At 46.9% G+C, this 16,444-nt stretch overlaps 1 protein-coding gene across 1 annotated transcript in view; it reads right to left on the bottom strand.

The window, feature by feature from the left end:
* Positions 1–1,751: 1,751 nt before the first annotated feature.
* Positions 1,752–16,444, bottom strand: part of LOC138208451 (gamma-aminobutyric acid receptor subunit gamma-3-like) — a 53,206-nt gene continuing 38,513 nt past the window's right edge. The window contains exons 9-10 of the mRNA XM_069166320.1: positions 8,528–8,724; positions 1,752–5,667 (exon numbers count right to left, since the gene is read on the bottom strand). Of these exons, the coding sequence (XP_069022421.1) occupies positions 5,386–5,667; positions 8,528–8,724 (479 nt within the window). The 3' untranslated portion in view covers positions 1,752–5,385. The remainder of the gene's footprint in view (positions 5,668–8,527; positions 8,725–16,444) is intronic.

The raw sequence follows: 16,444 nt of genomic DNA, 5'->3' as shown, positions 1-16,444 counted from the left end.
CACACGCGCGCGCGTGTTGATGCTTTACAGTATGTTTTCACACACGGGGTGTCAGTTCTTCTTGCAGGAAAAGCTGTCACTTTACAGGCATGAGCACGTTCATGAGTGAAATACACACACACACACACACACACACACACACACACACACACACACACACACACACACACACACACTGACAGCTCAGTTTTCTCCTACATAAGTGCTTCTTTTCCCTCCATATCCACTGCAGTGTTAGCGTGCCTTCCTGCTTTTGCCTAGCGTAGGTGGCAGCGGTGTCTCCAGGTGGGGCAGCGGTGGTGGAGGAGGAGATGGAGGAGGAGGATGTTACAGTGAGTAACATCCACCCTTCGACTCCACTTATTTGTTCGTCTCTCGCTCGTCCTCTGTTCGTGCCGCTTGCTTCAAACTAGGTCACCAAACTCCGGGTAAAGCAGTGACGTGCCGGTGCATCTGTCGCTGGATATTAGTCGTATCATTGTTCCGAGGCGGGCGGAGGACATTTGTAACTTATTCTATTGCACGTGGAGAGATTCATTGGTCAACTTTCCCATCAGAACATTGCACTGGATTTTTTTTTTTTTTTTTTTTTTTTTTTTTAAGGGGCCCACAGTGACCCAAGAAAACGTTGCCCGCAACGTTAAAGCTCCTCTACCGGCAGCTGCTAACACGGGGCGGGTTTGATCCGCGGATTCATGCTGCTGACGCTTCAGCTTTAATGGAGATTCACGAGAGCAAGCGGTAATTTTACCGTTTTTGGTGAACGCGTGCCCCCAAAAGCCTCAGATATCTCTCCCCCGGGGCCCCCCTGAAGGCTGGACGCGTTGCGAGCCTGAGATGCTTTCCTGTGGTTGTCTGAGTTACCGCAGCCTCTCCGTGAGTTTAACCAGTCGCTCTTCCCTCCTCCTCCTCCTCCTCCTCCTCCTCCTCCTCCTCCTCCCTCTTTCATCAACACGCCGTTTCGCAGAACTGCCGCTCGCCACGTTTTTTTGCCACCGGTCTCAGTAAACTCTCCGGACTGCTCCGCATGTCGATTTTAGGATAAATGCCGAAACCAGTCTGACGCCAACAGTCATGCCACGCTCATACCACATTGAGAGATCACTCTTTCCCCTCCCTCTGCTCTGACGTTTGTGGTGAACATCAAGTGAAACGGTAACCGCCGGAGCGACTAATGTCTCCAAATTACACGGGCGCTAAACCTGAACATTAAAAAAGCAAAACAGTCCTTTCCGTTTCTGTTTGTTTTTCCCCGTTAAAGACGTTTTCATTCTGTGTATTTTGGGGTTTATGGAATTTGGAGGATTGTAAACTAACCCGGCTGACTTCTGGTTCATGCTAATGGTGACGGTGCTAATTTAGGAAGCTCTCCTGTGGGTTGTATTTTATGGCGCAGGGACACACAACTCTAGAGCCGTGTCCGTCGGAGGGTCCGTCGCTTTCGGCGAGAGACGGTGTCAAATCCTGTTCAAAATGAGGGAAGGGATCAGAGCTGAGGAGGCAGGGCGGTCCAGAGGAAAGGTATTACGAAGGATATCAACCAGATACACATACGGACAGGAGAGTAAAACCCCAAATGACGGAATATCCCGTGAAATAAAGCCGTTCGTTTTCCCACCCGTGAGCCCCAAACCCTTTTCTGATCTATCGCGCGACACCAGATAGCCGAGCACCGAAGCAATTTGCCGTGGAGGCTCCTGTAGGCATGACTCAGCGTTTCATTCTCACACAAAAAGACTTCACAGTAGCACTTGACCAAAACGTTATTTATTAATATAAGCAATGTACCACGCACTAGAAAAAAGATACCTATTTTCACTCCAGACCCTGTTTTCATAAAATGTTTCCCCTCTTGAGTGCTGATCCAAGATCAGAGTGGCTGTTTCATGTTGTTTATTTTCGTAAAGCCCCGTCCTCTAGGGATCTCACTGCCAATCAAAACAAAATTAGTTTGCGGGGTAAAACGGGGCGGGGTGATTTCCCGACACCTTTCGGCCGCGACCGACTCGCCGCTTTTTTTTTTTTTTTTTTTTTTCCCCGCACGAGCCGGGAAACTTTAATGGGGGTGACGGGGTCTCCGGAAACGGCTCTCGAGCGACTTCGCGATGCCTGCCAGCGCTGATCCCGGGTCAGTACTCCGAGTCCGAAGGGGCTTTATAAATACAGGTCCCAGTCAGTTGAAACACACAGGTGATGTTTTTTTGTTAAGACGTAGAAAATTGTGATTTCTGTTTTATTGAAGTATCTCAACAGACTAAGACACTTATAAAGTGTAGTAGAAATATCAGAGGTGAGGAGAGTTTACTGCGGTGTTGGCCAAGCTCTGGCCAATTCAGTCAGTTCTTCGACACGTATAGATAGATCGGATACAATTTGAATGTCTCACGCGAGCTGATGCGTTAAATCAGCAGAGGAACGGCCCCTCCGATGTTTCTCCAGCATCACTCGAGGCGATTTAATTTGTGATTACAAACCTCTGGACGGGACACAAATGGGTCTGGAGGCCTCATGAATATGAAGGAGCCCTAAATATAAACTATAAAAGGCTGCTCGAACTGACTGAACTGGAACCAGATTGACTCCGGCCTCGCTACTGGCCTAACATACATTCCACATATAACTGTATGAAAATAGAAACATTAATTAAATACATCTTACATAAAAGCTTTTTTCTCTGAACATACAAATACCGGGGAAAATGTGTGTGTGTGTGTGTGTGTGTGTGTGTGTCAGGGGAGGAGGAGGAGGAGGAGGAGGATAGGAAAGGGGGCTGATTGTTCTACAAAGCCGAACGGCTGCAAAAAAAACAACAACAACACCCCAGAACAGTAAACAAAACCGAACATGTTTCGAATGCCGTTGATGCCGTCTGTCCCTGTTATTTTTTTGGTTTTCATTTTTGTTTTTCCCGTTTCCCAACGTGTGTCTGTGTCTGTTCACCTCGATATACGGCATCAATTTTACATGTTTGAGGAGGGGACGTGGGACTCGCATCAAATGTCATCAACAAGAACCCCGCGTCATCCATTTTTCAACGCTGCTCCGTGTACCCCATGTTTGTGTGTGTGTGTGTGTGTGTGTGTGTGTGTGTGTGTGTGTGTGTGTGTGAGAGGAGTACCACAATACATAGACCGTATCTTACAGCACCTGTGATCACTGTCAGCCGGGCGCAGGACGATGTGCCTTGAAGCTCCTGCATATTGCAGGACATCAGGAACTTCTTTCGTTTTTCATCAGGTAAAAAAAAATAAAAAAAATAAAAAAAGGAAAGAAAATGGAAGCTTCCAGTTTGTCCTCAGCTGTTTACTTCTGAAACCGGATGGCAGAACTCCACTGCAAAAATTAAATAGGCCGTGTGCAGCATGTGCGTGTTTGTGTGTGCTTTAGTGGCTTGCTTTGTGCCAATTCCCGGCATTTCTTTCAACATTTTCATGCCAAATTCATGACTGCAACATGTGCAGCTGATAATTGTCTGGGGTTTAACATCTACACAAAAGAATAGTTTAACGTTTTGCGAAAATGATTTGAGTTCCTTGCCAAAAGTTAGATGGTAAAGTGCAAACTGAAGATTCATCCAGCAGCTAACTTACAGCAGCTCAGCATTAATTGCCGCACGCTTCGTATTTAGCGTACAAATATGAAAGTGGGATCAATCTTTTCAGCTAACTCTGCGGAAAGACAAACTAGTGTTCATTTCGAAGATAAAAGTCAGACTCAAAGGGGTCGAGCGCATGTAAAGAGGTGGGTCACCGAAAAAAAAAACCCCAATAAAACAGCAACCAAAATGAATCCACTGAGGGGGATGACAGTGTCGTATGCTTTACCAGCTGACCTGGTGCTGTCAGTTGTGTTTCCATTGTCTGATTGTTTCTCAGGTCAAGTTTCTTGTCTGCCACATCCTCCACTGATGTTAAGTTCCGACAACGACGACAAAGGTTTCCCGATGTGTTTTTTTTTTTTTGTCACATTCAAAGCCGACCAATAAAAGCAACACTGCGAGAGCCTTGCTGTGGTGAATTGGAAGGAGGTGCCGGGCTTCGTTTAGGTGGCTTAACATCATTCAGGTAAAAAAGGCTTCGTGGAACATGTGTTGTGTTGGTGCTGTTTATACTGAATTTGAAAAGACTAAAAGGTTTAACAGGAAGTGTTCAGGTTACCATTCGGGGAAATTAGAAAGAAAACCTGTCTCTAATATACTCGTGTAACCAAGTCCTCTGTCACTGAGGTAAATAAAGGCTTTGGCCGTCAATCACACATTTACGGCATGTAAATCTCTCAAAGCGTCCAACTGTCATCCACAGACCCCATTAATAATTTTAAAAAATCTATATAAAGAAGAATCAAATATTATATGAATCTGCCATCATATATTTATTTGAAGAAACTAGCACTACTCTAGTCCTAATCTGCTTATTCGTGTACTGTAACATGTATAATATGCCCGGGGATGAGATTAGCATGTCGATCATACGATAATTGTTAAAAAAAAAAAGCGCCCGTATGTTCTTGGCATCTAACTGCATGGTCATAAAGCATCATGAACAAAAAGCTCACTGACTCAATAAACAAGATTTTACCAGACAACCAACCGCGGGCCCCCGGCTCGAACCCATATTGAACAATTAACAACGGATGTGTGAGCTATCGACTCGCTGTGAACGAACAACTAATTCTAATAATAATCATAAGAAGAAGAAGAACAACAAGAAAACGTCACTGTTTTTGTTTTGGTTTTTTTTTTTGGAAAAGGAGAATAAATTGTGGGGTACAACTAAAACTAATGTGCTGCAAAATGAACGGCGAGTGTTAAGTTTTGAAAACATCTCCAGTGGTGAGGACTGTGCTTCCGGGTTTGTTTCGTCAAAGAATAAACAACTCGGCATGCGGCGGAGTGACGGATGAGGTAATAAAAGATAACGGAGGGAACTCTGAAGCCGCGTCTCTCGGTGCCGCACCCTTTTCTAAAGAAGGCACTATGGGTGCTTCGCCATCTCGACGACCGAGATTCAGCTACAGGACCCCCGAATGTCTCCGAAGTCACAGCTGTCTGGAGTTTTTTATTTCTTTTTTTTAAATTTTTTTTTTTTCTTTGAGAGAGAGAGAGAGAGAGAGACCGTTCCGAGTTGATGCCGGCGGCTCGTCGTTCCACCGCGGGGCGTTTTGTTCCTCCGCTCGAAGCCTCCGAACGCGGCGCGCCGCGTCCTTCGCAACGTCCCGTCGCGCCGATCCTCCTCGTTTCCTCCTCTGTGCTCAACCTGGACCTCAGATCACGAGCCGCGGTGCAAAGTGGCTTGGGGGGAGGGGGCGGGGGGGGGAGAGGGGGGGGGGGAGGGGGAAGGGTAGCTGTTTCTTCAACGCGGACCGCCGATCACGGCCCGAGGCGGACTAGAGGTAGAGGTAGCTGACCCAGTAGACGATGTTGAAGAGCAAGAAGGAGGTGGGGAAGAAAACCCGGGAGTAGGAATCCAGCTCGCCGATGTTGACGTGGATCCGTCCTTTCCTCCAGCCGCCTTCTTTGCACTCCTCGTAGCAGCAGAAGAAGCTCTTGCAGTCTTTGCCGTCCAGGCACTCGTACAGGCAGTTGTCGTCGTAGTCGTGCCAGAACAGGGAGTTGCCCATGGGCATCACGGTCCGAGGGTTGCGACTCATGTTGAACGACGAGTAGGCCTGCAAGAGGAAGACGGGAGGACAGAGGTGAGATGAACGAATTGACCGGTCGGGGTAATCCGTCCACCGTGTCCAATCAGAACTCGTCAACCGCAGCTCGGACAGGCAGTTGTCGAGTCCGACGGTCTCCCGAGGTGGGGTTGCCAACTTTAGGACTCTCTTGGTCCTTGGACATTTAAGGCATGAAGAAGAATGGGTTTACGTATTGAGCTTATTGTTTATCCCAATTTGTTTGTCCGGGGAACTACTTTGTTCACGAGAGTTTATTACTTTGTCTTCTTCATAGACAGTATTTTAGTATGTACGTAGTTATTAAAGGACCAGTTCTTAGGGTGCAGATGGATCTATTGTCAGAAATGGAATATAATCATTATTGTGAAAGCCGGCTTTAGTCCCTCTGAAATCAGTCAATTTCAGATGCTGGAAATAATTTCAAATGCTGGAAATAATTCTTCCGAACGTTTGCTGGTAAACCTGCATACGTTCAGCGCAGCGACGGAGATCTGAACGAACTGTAAGTGAAGACGTTAGCGGGCTCATTGAGCGGTCCGTAACGGATGACTGCTGCGCAGAAGTTCATTTTAACAGAACTGAGCGAGAAAGCAGATAAAAAAAAAAAACAAGACTATGAAATTTCTGGCATGTTTATCGGGGATAGTGTGTCTTTTTGATGCCTTTCATTCTGTTACATGGCCGTTTTAAAGGAGAAATTGTGTCTCTCAAAGGTGATTACACTCTGCGCTGTTATTGATGTTTTCGGATGGCTGAAAAACTCCATCAAACTCCTCTATTGATGCGCTGATTAGATCTCAGTGATGAATCATCTTTCACAATCGTTCTGTTTTGAAGTGGAAAGAAAAAAAATAAAAACCACACACCAGCAACAAAATGTCACGAATCAATGTGCTTTTCTAACAGCGGAGAGATTTTTTTTTTTTTAAAGTTTGCATAGGATTAAAAATTTACTTTTGAAAATATACTTTCGTTAATGTTGAAATATATTTAGCTGAAAGTGAAACTACTGATTTACAAAGACCGACGAACATAACAAGCCTCCGCGTTATTGACTTTCTAATTTTGTTTTACTTTACGTCGCTTCGGCCTGAATCTTCAGAGTAGAATACCGAACAACTACCTACTGAGAAAATTAATTATGTGACTTCCTCCCTGATGTTTACGCAATCATTTGGGACAGCCTAATTGGGATGCAATCCTCTCCTCTGTTAAAGGAAGAGCGGTAGGCGAGCGAGACTTAAATGTGTCATGCGGAGTACGAGAAGTGACTGAGTAGGCGGCACAAAGGAGCCACACGGATGGTGGTGGTGGGGGGGGGTGGAGCGGGGGAGGGAGGGTGAAGGGGGGGGAGGGGGGGGTACGAGGCTTCCCCACAGACAGACGTGGCCAAACTCCAGCGGAGAGCCGGAGATGCAGAGGAGGGGACTGAATGTAACGCGACTTAATTGTTCAGCCGGAGCTCTGACAGTGTTTTTTTTTTTAGCCCTGAGACACGTTCAGCAGAACTCCTCTACAGTGGGAGGAAGTAATGAATAGGGAGGTGGAGGGAGGTGGAGGGGGGGGGGACGACGGCGGCGGCAGCGGCTGACTCCATTTTATATATATATATATATATATATATACCGCACGGTGTATAAATATACATATATATATATATATATATATATATATATATATATATATATATATATATATATATATATATATATATATATATATATATATATATATATATATATATATATATATGTGTGTGTGTGTGTGTGTGTTGGCACCCTGGGACTACAATCAATATTAGTTTCCGGAGGTTTTTCAGTCAGGATTATACACACTGCTCCAATTGATGCAGTGAATTTCCCGGCACGTTGCTCTGGCTCCCACGATCCCGGCGTGATGACACATCTGTCTCAAACACAATGTTCTTGTGCTCTTTTTCATGTTTTGCGCGTCAGTTTTTAATCTATCATTATTATTATTATTATTATTATTATTACAGTGGTGATACACACGGACAGATAATGAGACACCCCCCGGGTTTAAAAACACACGCACAGCTGTAGCTTGTTTTAAGTCCCTTTGTGATCATTTCCATTTCTTTGTGGTCAAGTTTTGTCTCTTCGCAGTTATCCATCGAGGATCGTTTGCAGTTTTTCCCGTCCTTCTGGGCGTCGACCTCGGGTTCATTTCAACCAATCGGCATGCGCCAAATACGCTGCAACTACCAACCGCTGTGTCCACCAAAGTGTTTTTTTTCCTGAGCACAGCATATACGTTAAAAAAATAAAATAAATAAAATAAAATATTGTCACCAGCCGTCCAATCACAGTGCATGAGGGGTGGGACAAAGGCAGTTGACCACCGATGCCGGTCGCCGATTGGTCCGCCTTTCGGAGCGGCCGCACCACCGCTGATCCGACGAGCTACGAGACGGTTATCACAGCGAAGAGGACTGAAGCTGTGAGCGACGGCGGGCGCGGCGGGGCCAGCAGCATCTCTTTGAAGTTGTGTTGATTTTGTGTTTTTGTGGTCATTATGCATATGTCGTTGTTTTGCATTTCTTTTCAAGCCGGTTCCAGTTCGCTCTCTCTCTCTTTGCAGTTGTTTTTGTGTCTGCAGCAGTTTCCCGCCTCTCCCGCGGCCTTTTGATTGACTTTCCGAAAAATGTGAACATTCATGTCAAACAGAGGCTTTAACCAGCAGTCTTTCCCTCGGTGAGTCATGACCGGGAGCGTTAAACGGAAGGCGCCGGCGACAGACGCCTGCTTTTGCAGGGGAACCTCGGCCGCAGCGGAGGCGGGGGTTAACGCAAATAAAGGGCAAACGCACACGTTCACCGCGGACTTACCATTCTCTGCATCTTGGGAGGAGGTCTGCGTATGCTGTAGGAGTAGTAGTTGAGCATGGCGTACTCGATCATGGCGGCGAAGACGAACAGGAAGCAGACGGTCACGAACAGGTCCATGGCCGTCACGTAGGACACTCGGGGCAGAGAGTTCCGGGCCACTGTGCTCAGGGTGGTCATGGTCAGGACTGTGGTGATACCTGGGAAGGCAACGGACGGATGAGGAGGAGGAGGAGGTGGAGGAGGAGGAGGAGGGGGGGGGGGGAGAGGGAACGGGGGAGGGGAGCAATACTTTGCAAAGATAATCCAGCGTGACCGCACGATGGATTGCAGGTCAGCAGTGGGATGACCCACGAGCATGTCGGCGATTACATAACATGTGGGCAGAGGTTTATTAATTACCGTTAATAATGCATGAGGGGTATTCTGGGTAGATGTCCCGGCATCAATCCGGTCTCCGGTTAAACACCCACAGCGGGGGGAGGGGGGAGACGTGCAACAAATAGCAGAGTGTACTTTTCTAATTTCTTTTTTTTTTTCTTTCCTTAAAATGATCGAACGACGCGTCTTTCGTGGCAGTTTAGAAAAATAGCACAAAAATCGTAAAGCTCCCGGAAGGAACCGGGAGGGAGTCGGAACGACCGATCCGCCGCTCGAATCACTCGACCGCCGAGCAAATTCCTGACAAGCAGAGAGCACCCTGTCGGCCAGTGCAGCGGCGAGGGAGCCCGACGAGGGCAACGGCAAGCGAATGAACCCCCGGGAAAACACGCTCGCACCGCCGATTGGGGTGAAACTTGAAAGGAGCCATTTTGACAACTGCGACATGGGAGCGTCCAATCGGGTACTCTCGAGGCGGGAAATACCAAAAGAAAGGAAGGACAGGTTGGATATCTCTAACTGTGTGTTCAATCGAGATGATAAACTTCCAATACTTTAATTCTGGCTAGAAGACGAGGAAAAACATCCTCCCAGATATTATCCAACCGAAAGGAGAAAATACACGGAATCGGAGTATCTCTGAGGTGGTCAAAAAAAAAAATAGCATTATTTGCGGATGACGTTTTAATATACGCGCAAGCGTCCATTCGACCTCCTTCCCAGAAGTGTTAAGACCGTTAAGGGAATATGGATCCTTATCAGGATACAAGTTAAATACCCTCAAGTCCCGAGCGGTGACGTTCAGTTACATTACTAGAAACGTGTTTTAAAATAAACCGGGAATCGGAATATTCCCGACAAATTTACATATGAATTATGACGCATGGGAAAATGATTTAAGTAAAACCGTTATGGAAAAGCAAATCCTTATGTTTGAATGTTGTTGGAACATATATATATATATACACACAAAACTACATAAATGCAGCCAGACCCTTTTTCTTTCTCTGTTGTTGTTATTGTTGGTATTGATTTGGTACTTTGTCACACTGTCTTCAGCTTTGAATAATTTATCGATGTTCTTTCTCAAATTGCTTCTGCTCACAGGTACACGTGAACATGTGCACGCAAGTTCAATTCTGGACACGCGCACACGCGACAGAGTATGCGACTTCAGTTTTATGATTGAGTTCGCACGCATATCACTGAGGAATACACCGTTTGGTTTTTGCATTATTTTTTTTTTTCATTTGCCGCTTATTGTTATTATTATTATTATTTTTTTTTCATTCTTATGCCAATTAACGGAAAAAAAGGATTGTGATGAAAATCAGCTCGTGGAAGAACACGTAGGATCCTTGTTCTAAATAGATATTGAAAGACAGAATAAAAGTGTGAGAAATGGATTTGCGGGTTTAGCACCTCTATTATAGAGCGGCGCCTCATCAGAGGTATGAGAGCTCCTCATGACTGAAACATGACTGAAGCAGCACGACTGCTCAGCCGGCACATGGCTCTGTATTCCTGTACGTCTGCGGGGGTCGGGGGTCGGGGGCATAGATTAGATTTTGTGAAATATAGATGGAGCGATATTAATGTTCGTTTCACTCCATTTGAAATCTAACTCCAGAAAACAGCGAGTAACTGTTGAGCAGACAGAACGTGTCGTCTTTATGTTCGACATCTGCCTGTACTTGGTAGATAATTAGTGAACTGTTTTTGAAACATGTCCGTCTCACCCTAAACCGAATGCCGCCGTTGCCTTCGCCTCACCAACGTGCTCCTTTCTGATCGTAATCCGAAGCTTCCTCCTCTTTCTTTCTTCATCAGAGCCGGCCGACCGGAGACCTCCTCTTCCCTCGTCGCCGCGCTGCCGCGACGTCGGCCATCTCCTCCTCCCGCTGCTCCGTGAGAACGAGGTAGGAATTCAATAAGTTTCACTCAGCTGATATTTGAGGGTTTGGATCTCCTCCAGTTGAGACCTGCGAGCCCGCTCCAGCTGGTCTTTGAGTTCTTGATCTGTTTGCTCAGGTTTTGTAGTGGAGTTGGTGTACTGGACGGTAACCCGATCCAGGTGAGTCTCACCCTCCCAGGTCTTTCTGTTTGCTGTTAGCGGTCTGGTTTTCAACGGGTGCAGCTCGATCTGGGAGTCTGGGAGTTCGGCTTTGGGAGCAGCGTTCTCCCCCATCAGAGTACGTCTCGCTCTGCCTTCCTCGGGTTTAAAGTCGGGATCGCCTCCATAACAGAAAGTCCGGTGTTTCGTCTTCTGTATGTCGGCCTCGGTTAATCCCGGGTGTTCTCGTTTCTTGTCATTGGTCTGACGACACTTTTCTTGCTGCGCGTCTTCCATCTTAGCTTCACAACATTCAAACGAGCAAGTTGAATGTTACCACGGTAACTTAACGCGTCTACATTACGAGGTCCGTGAGGATATTTTTTTTTTGTCCTTTCAAAATTAAGTTAACAAACCCAATATAAAAATTAAAAAGTCTTTTGTTTAGTAGTACATTTTAAAATATAAATATGATAGCCAGCTCTACCGAATAACTGCACTAGAAAATTACAAAAGCAGCTCGGAGGTTTCATTAAATTGTTCCGCTCTAAAATCTTTTCCCTTGACAGCAGTAAAAAAAAAAAAAGAAAAACAACAACGATATTACATTTTATAATAAAAAAAAAACAACAAGAAGGTTTAGAGGAAAAAGAAGTGTCACTTATGAGAAGTTGGATGGAGTCTTTATTATATTATTGTCTCCACTGATGTAAACCAGGAGATTAGGAAACTTCCGTATTCAATTTGGACACGCGCAGGCTTCGTGGTTGCCGAGGGTGCACCAGACAGGGGGAAGAAATATTTTGTAATTATCTTCAGAAGCTACTTTCAAAAGCCTGTCACCGGTGTCCAGCGTGCCTCCTCCTCCTCCTCCTCCTCCTCCTCCTCCTCCTCCGCTGGAGGTTTCAGAAAGCCTGTCGAAGGACACCCTGCAGGAAGCTGATGGACTCTCGCCGTCACGCAAGCGGCCGGCTGCTGATTTTCCAGGCACACGGTTTTGGTTTACTCGCACCGCTGTGCAAGAATCGCAGCACGATGCTTGTGATCCACGCGCACATTTTGAAATGATCCCGTCCGGGCTTCGGCATAATGAGGGTGCAGATAAAAGTGCTCGTGCGTAGGTGTGTCCTAATCTCAATTAATGGCGAGTGAGCCGAGAGGTTGAACAAAAACAACCCAAAAAAAAAAAAAAAGCCTTGAAATTAATGTAACAATCGTTTTGATTACTTAAGTACCGTTGAACACTTAATACTTTGTGAGCGAGTGACCCGTCGAGCCGCAAAATACATAAAAATAGCCGTTAATTGCAGTTGCGTAAGCGGCCATTTTCCACCTGTTTCGGAGACGATCCGACACGCTGCTGTTGGAGGGAAACGTGCTGTTCAGTCACGTCGAGGTTATTAACGGGTTAAACAGATTCACACCGACACGCTCTCTCTTTGGGAGTTGGAAATCCTCCAGGAAGCAAGCTATTCGGCCGTGAGAACAGATCTAAATTGCTTTATTCAATTTGATGCAGGACTGCAAGTTGCACAGCGAAGGAGCAAATTTCATTAAAATATAAAATATGGGATCATACAATGCAGTCCGGACAGCCACAACTCAAAGTCGTATTAATAACTCCCGCTGCTCAGCGCAGAAATGACAGCGGCTGCGTGTTGTGTGGAGGACATCAAAGACGCACCTGCACAGATTAAACAGTAACTTGGATAAGGCTGAAATCATGCAGGGGGATATGAATGAATAACCAGATTGTGTTTTATATCATATCCCGAACGGGATTTAAAAACCAGGATGATACATAACAGGGATTAGTGTGCACGTAAGGAGGCTAATTGACAGATGATGTTGAACACAGAGCAGGAGCTGCGGGGAAGTTAAATTTGGCATATTAGAGCACTTTTAAGTTATTATTATTATAACCGTCGAACAATAGTCTAAAATATCATTTCCCTCGGGTGGAGCATGAAGGGCAACAAAATGTCCCCCCCCAAAAAATATATATATATTTTTGCTAAGTCAAAATGATGTCAAAACTATGAGCTACTAATTTAGAATAATAATAATTTAAAACAGATATTAGTAAAAAATTTGAGTTACATTTTCGAGACGCTGCTTTAAACTAATTTTGCCAAACTAAATGAAAATAATGAGAAACGGAGTAAAAATTTGTCTCTATATTGGAACTTACTACTACTTACACGTACTAGTTCCTATTTGAACTTACTCGCTCTCACGCTCTCATGATTTCGACCGGCCTTTTTTTTTTAATATGCACAGTGTCATCAAATGTTTTTTTTTTTTATTATTTTTTTATTGAGCGAAAGACAATACGCCGACCTCCACCTCCACCTCCGCGGCGAAAGAAACTGACGTCGAGGGCGGCGTGTCGAGTGCCGTTGCGAGCGTCGGTGATTACCTGTCGCGCTGGTAAATAACTGCTCTAATTGGAGGTACGTTTTATTTGTGTGCCGTTGTTTGAGAGGACGACTGCCCGCGGCGTCCTGGAGGAGAACAGTGTGTTCGCTTGGTGAAGCCAAATCAATTCTTTCAAAGAGACACGAACCCAGTCTCGGTAATGCCCACCGGGGGCATCGATATCCACCGCTGTGACACACACCCATCCTTCTTGTGAGCTCGCCATCTTTCCCTCTCATCCTCCCCTCTTTTCTCTTCATGCCGCCTCTCCCTCCCTCCCTCCCTCCTCTCCCTCCCCCCCTCTCTCTCCCTCCTCGGTCTCTTTCATCCTCATCTCCTACATGTCTTTCATGGCAGTGTGTGCCACTGTTTTCGCCTGTGGTTTCCATAGAGACGATTTCTCCCATCTATTTCAAGCTACCTCTTCTGGTCTAGTGCTCCGTCTAGACTTCCTCTCTCTCTCTTTTTTTTTTTTTTTTCCTTTTCTTTTTCCCGCTCATTAGATTTAAGAGCCCAACGAAGGTAAATTAACTTTTGCTTCCAGTACCTCAAGACCTCACCGCCCAGTTCCATCCCAGCGTACCGCAAAACAGCGTGACCTCAGTAAAACAGCACGAGCACCGAAAGCTTTTGTTGTTTCTTAGTTGTTTTTTTTTTTTTTTCATCACGAGCTACCCACCGGCTGCTATTTCAAATCAAGGTCATGAGGTTGTTTTTTTTTTCCCAGCGCAGTTTTAATTCATTCTGTGAAAATGTGCCGCTGCGTGGTGCCATAGCAACCGGTTGATTCCCGTCTGTGCAGGCGATCCGAGCCCGCAACAGAAAGTCTCACATCTACTGACGGCAAACCGGGGCCAGTCGCACGGAAGTGAGAAATGCTCCGCCGCATGTGTCCGCGCAAAAGCAAACATCGTCGGACTGCGGAATAATCCCCGCCGTGTGATCGCAGCAACGAGGAGGAAACAGATTTTTTTTTTTTTTTTTTACATGATTTTTGTACACGAGATGTTAAAGGAGCAGTCGTCAAGCGTCACGCACGTCCCGCTGCGATTGCGGCGTTGCCGCGATACGTTGACCTTTGTCACGTGTCCGGGGGTAAACCGGGCGGTACAGACCGCGGCTCGTCTTTGTGAAGCGTCTATAAATAGTCCCGAGGAGAACCAGCCAAGGATCAGCGGCCCGGTCGGCGGGACGGCGCGCGCTCCACTCCGAATACGCGCGTAATCATTTCAAAGAGCACAGCTGTCTCTAGTTCAACTGAAAGGCGACAGGACATTGAGCTTTTTTGGGGTGCGCGAAGACGGCGACGGGACGTCATTTTCGATTTCTCTAAAGCCTTGTTCGGATTACCAGCCAAAATTAGATTTTTGTCACATCCAGATTGATTTTTGAAAGTCTGGGCAGCAAAAAAAAAAAATATAACACATGAAATGCCATTTGTGCAAACTGGATCCAAACTCCATTTGGAGGTGGTTTGAATGTGAATATATACGTTCTGACAAGATAGATTGAAATTATGCAGTCGGGATAGTGGGAGTGGAATAAAAGTGCGTGTTATTGGCAGGAGGTCGTTCTTTGTTTCGGAGCCGCGGCGGATCTCCCACCGCATCGACACCAAGCAAAAACGCGGAGTTGCATGGGAGCCGACAGTCTCCTCCGCGAGGGGCTTGTTTGTTTACAGCAATTACGCTGATGTTTTCAAAATGAACGTGCTGGTGATTGAGGTTAAAATGCTACGCGAGGCAACTTCAATCTCATCTGATTGAAGGCGGTTCCACGCGCTCCTGCAGAGGCCTCCGGTTGAAGGCGCGCTCGTAATCAGCGAGACGGCCGACGCCGAGTCGGCGCTCCGATGACGCCGTCCGAGCTTCCCGTCGCCGCGACGCGGCCGAACACCCGGAGACCTCGCGGCCGACGTTGTTTGGTTTTTTTTTTTTTTATCGGAAGCCGTTTCGTCGCGAGGGGGTCGATCGCGCGGCCGGTTTTGTTCCCGGCGGCGAGCGGGGGGCGCCCGATCCCGGATCCCGTCGTCTCGTCACAGCGCAGCTCCGGGCGGCGACGTCTCCCTGCTACCACCTATATTTAACTCCCCGCCAGAGTTCCCGTGAGGAACACTGTCAGCTCTGACATATCACTGCTGACAAGCGTTTGTGTGAATGATGGCTCTCGCAGGGAAATGCTGGGTTTTTCAAGTGTTATCCCCCCCCCCTCCCCCCCCCCCCCCCCTCCCCGCCACACCCATATCACGAGAAGCTCCCGTTGTTGCCGACGCTCGCCAGCATCCGATATTTGAGATCAGCAAATACGAACAAGGACAGGCTGTTCGGAGCATATTTCATTGGGAGAAAAGAAAAGTGTTTTTTTTTATTTTTATATATGAATTTGTTTTTTCAACTGGTGTCTGGTGATACATTTTACACTCCGCCACCGGGAGCGATGCGTCCCGCGTCACCCGGCGACGATTGTTTTTTTTTTGCCGGCGCTCCTCAAGTTTTCTTTCTTCCAGCAACGGGCAGAATCAGACTGCCCGTTGCTGGAAGAGAGAAAACTTGAGGAGCGTACACGGGAAGTTCACAGGTCCGAAAAAAACAACAAAAAAAACAGAGAACGCGACGGATGCCGAGCGCAAACGCAGAGCGTCGTGGCGGAAACTCTCATTACCGCGCAAAACCAAACACGTCGGCAGTTTTGTGACACGAACTGGTGTTACACCGATTGCCCAGGATGACGGCGTGTAGCGTGATGATGAAACCCCCCCCCCCCACTCCCCCCTCCCACAGCCTCGTTCTCTCTTTATCTTCTCACCTCCTTCCTCGTGGTGGTTTTTATCTCCCCCCTCCCCCCGTATCGCTGTCAAGAGCCATCATGAGCGGCAGAGACTGAGGTCTGATGGGAGTCAACCCGCGCTCAGCTCTCCCTCGCTGCCGTCCGAGGCGTGCTGCCGATGAAGGAGTGAGCGGCTGAGTGACAGCTCTTTGGAAGTGCCACCGAGAACACGTTAGCAGCTTGTCAAAGCGCCGCCGTGAGGAGTAAAGCGGCGGCCTCCTGGCATCGCCTGCCTTTTTTTT

Source organism: Embiotoca jacksoni, unplaced genomic scaffold, assembly GCF_022577435.1.
Source record: "Embiotoca jacksoni isolate LCO1_2020_lvr unplaced genomic scaffold, fEmbJac1.0.p SCAF_38, whole genome shotgun sequence".
Lineage (NCBI taxonomy): Eukaryota > Metazoa > Chordata > Actinopteri > Embiotocidae > Embiotoca > Embiotoca jacksoni.
The sequence above is the reverse complement of the archived record's forward strand: the minus strand, read 5'-3'. Positions and strand labels throughout refer to the sequence as shown.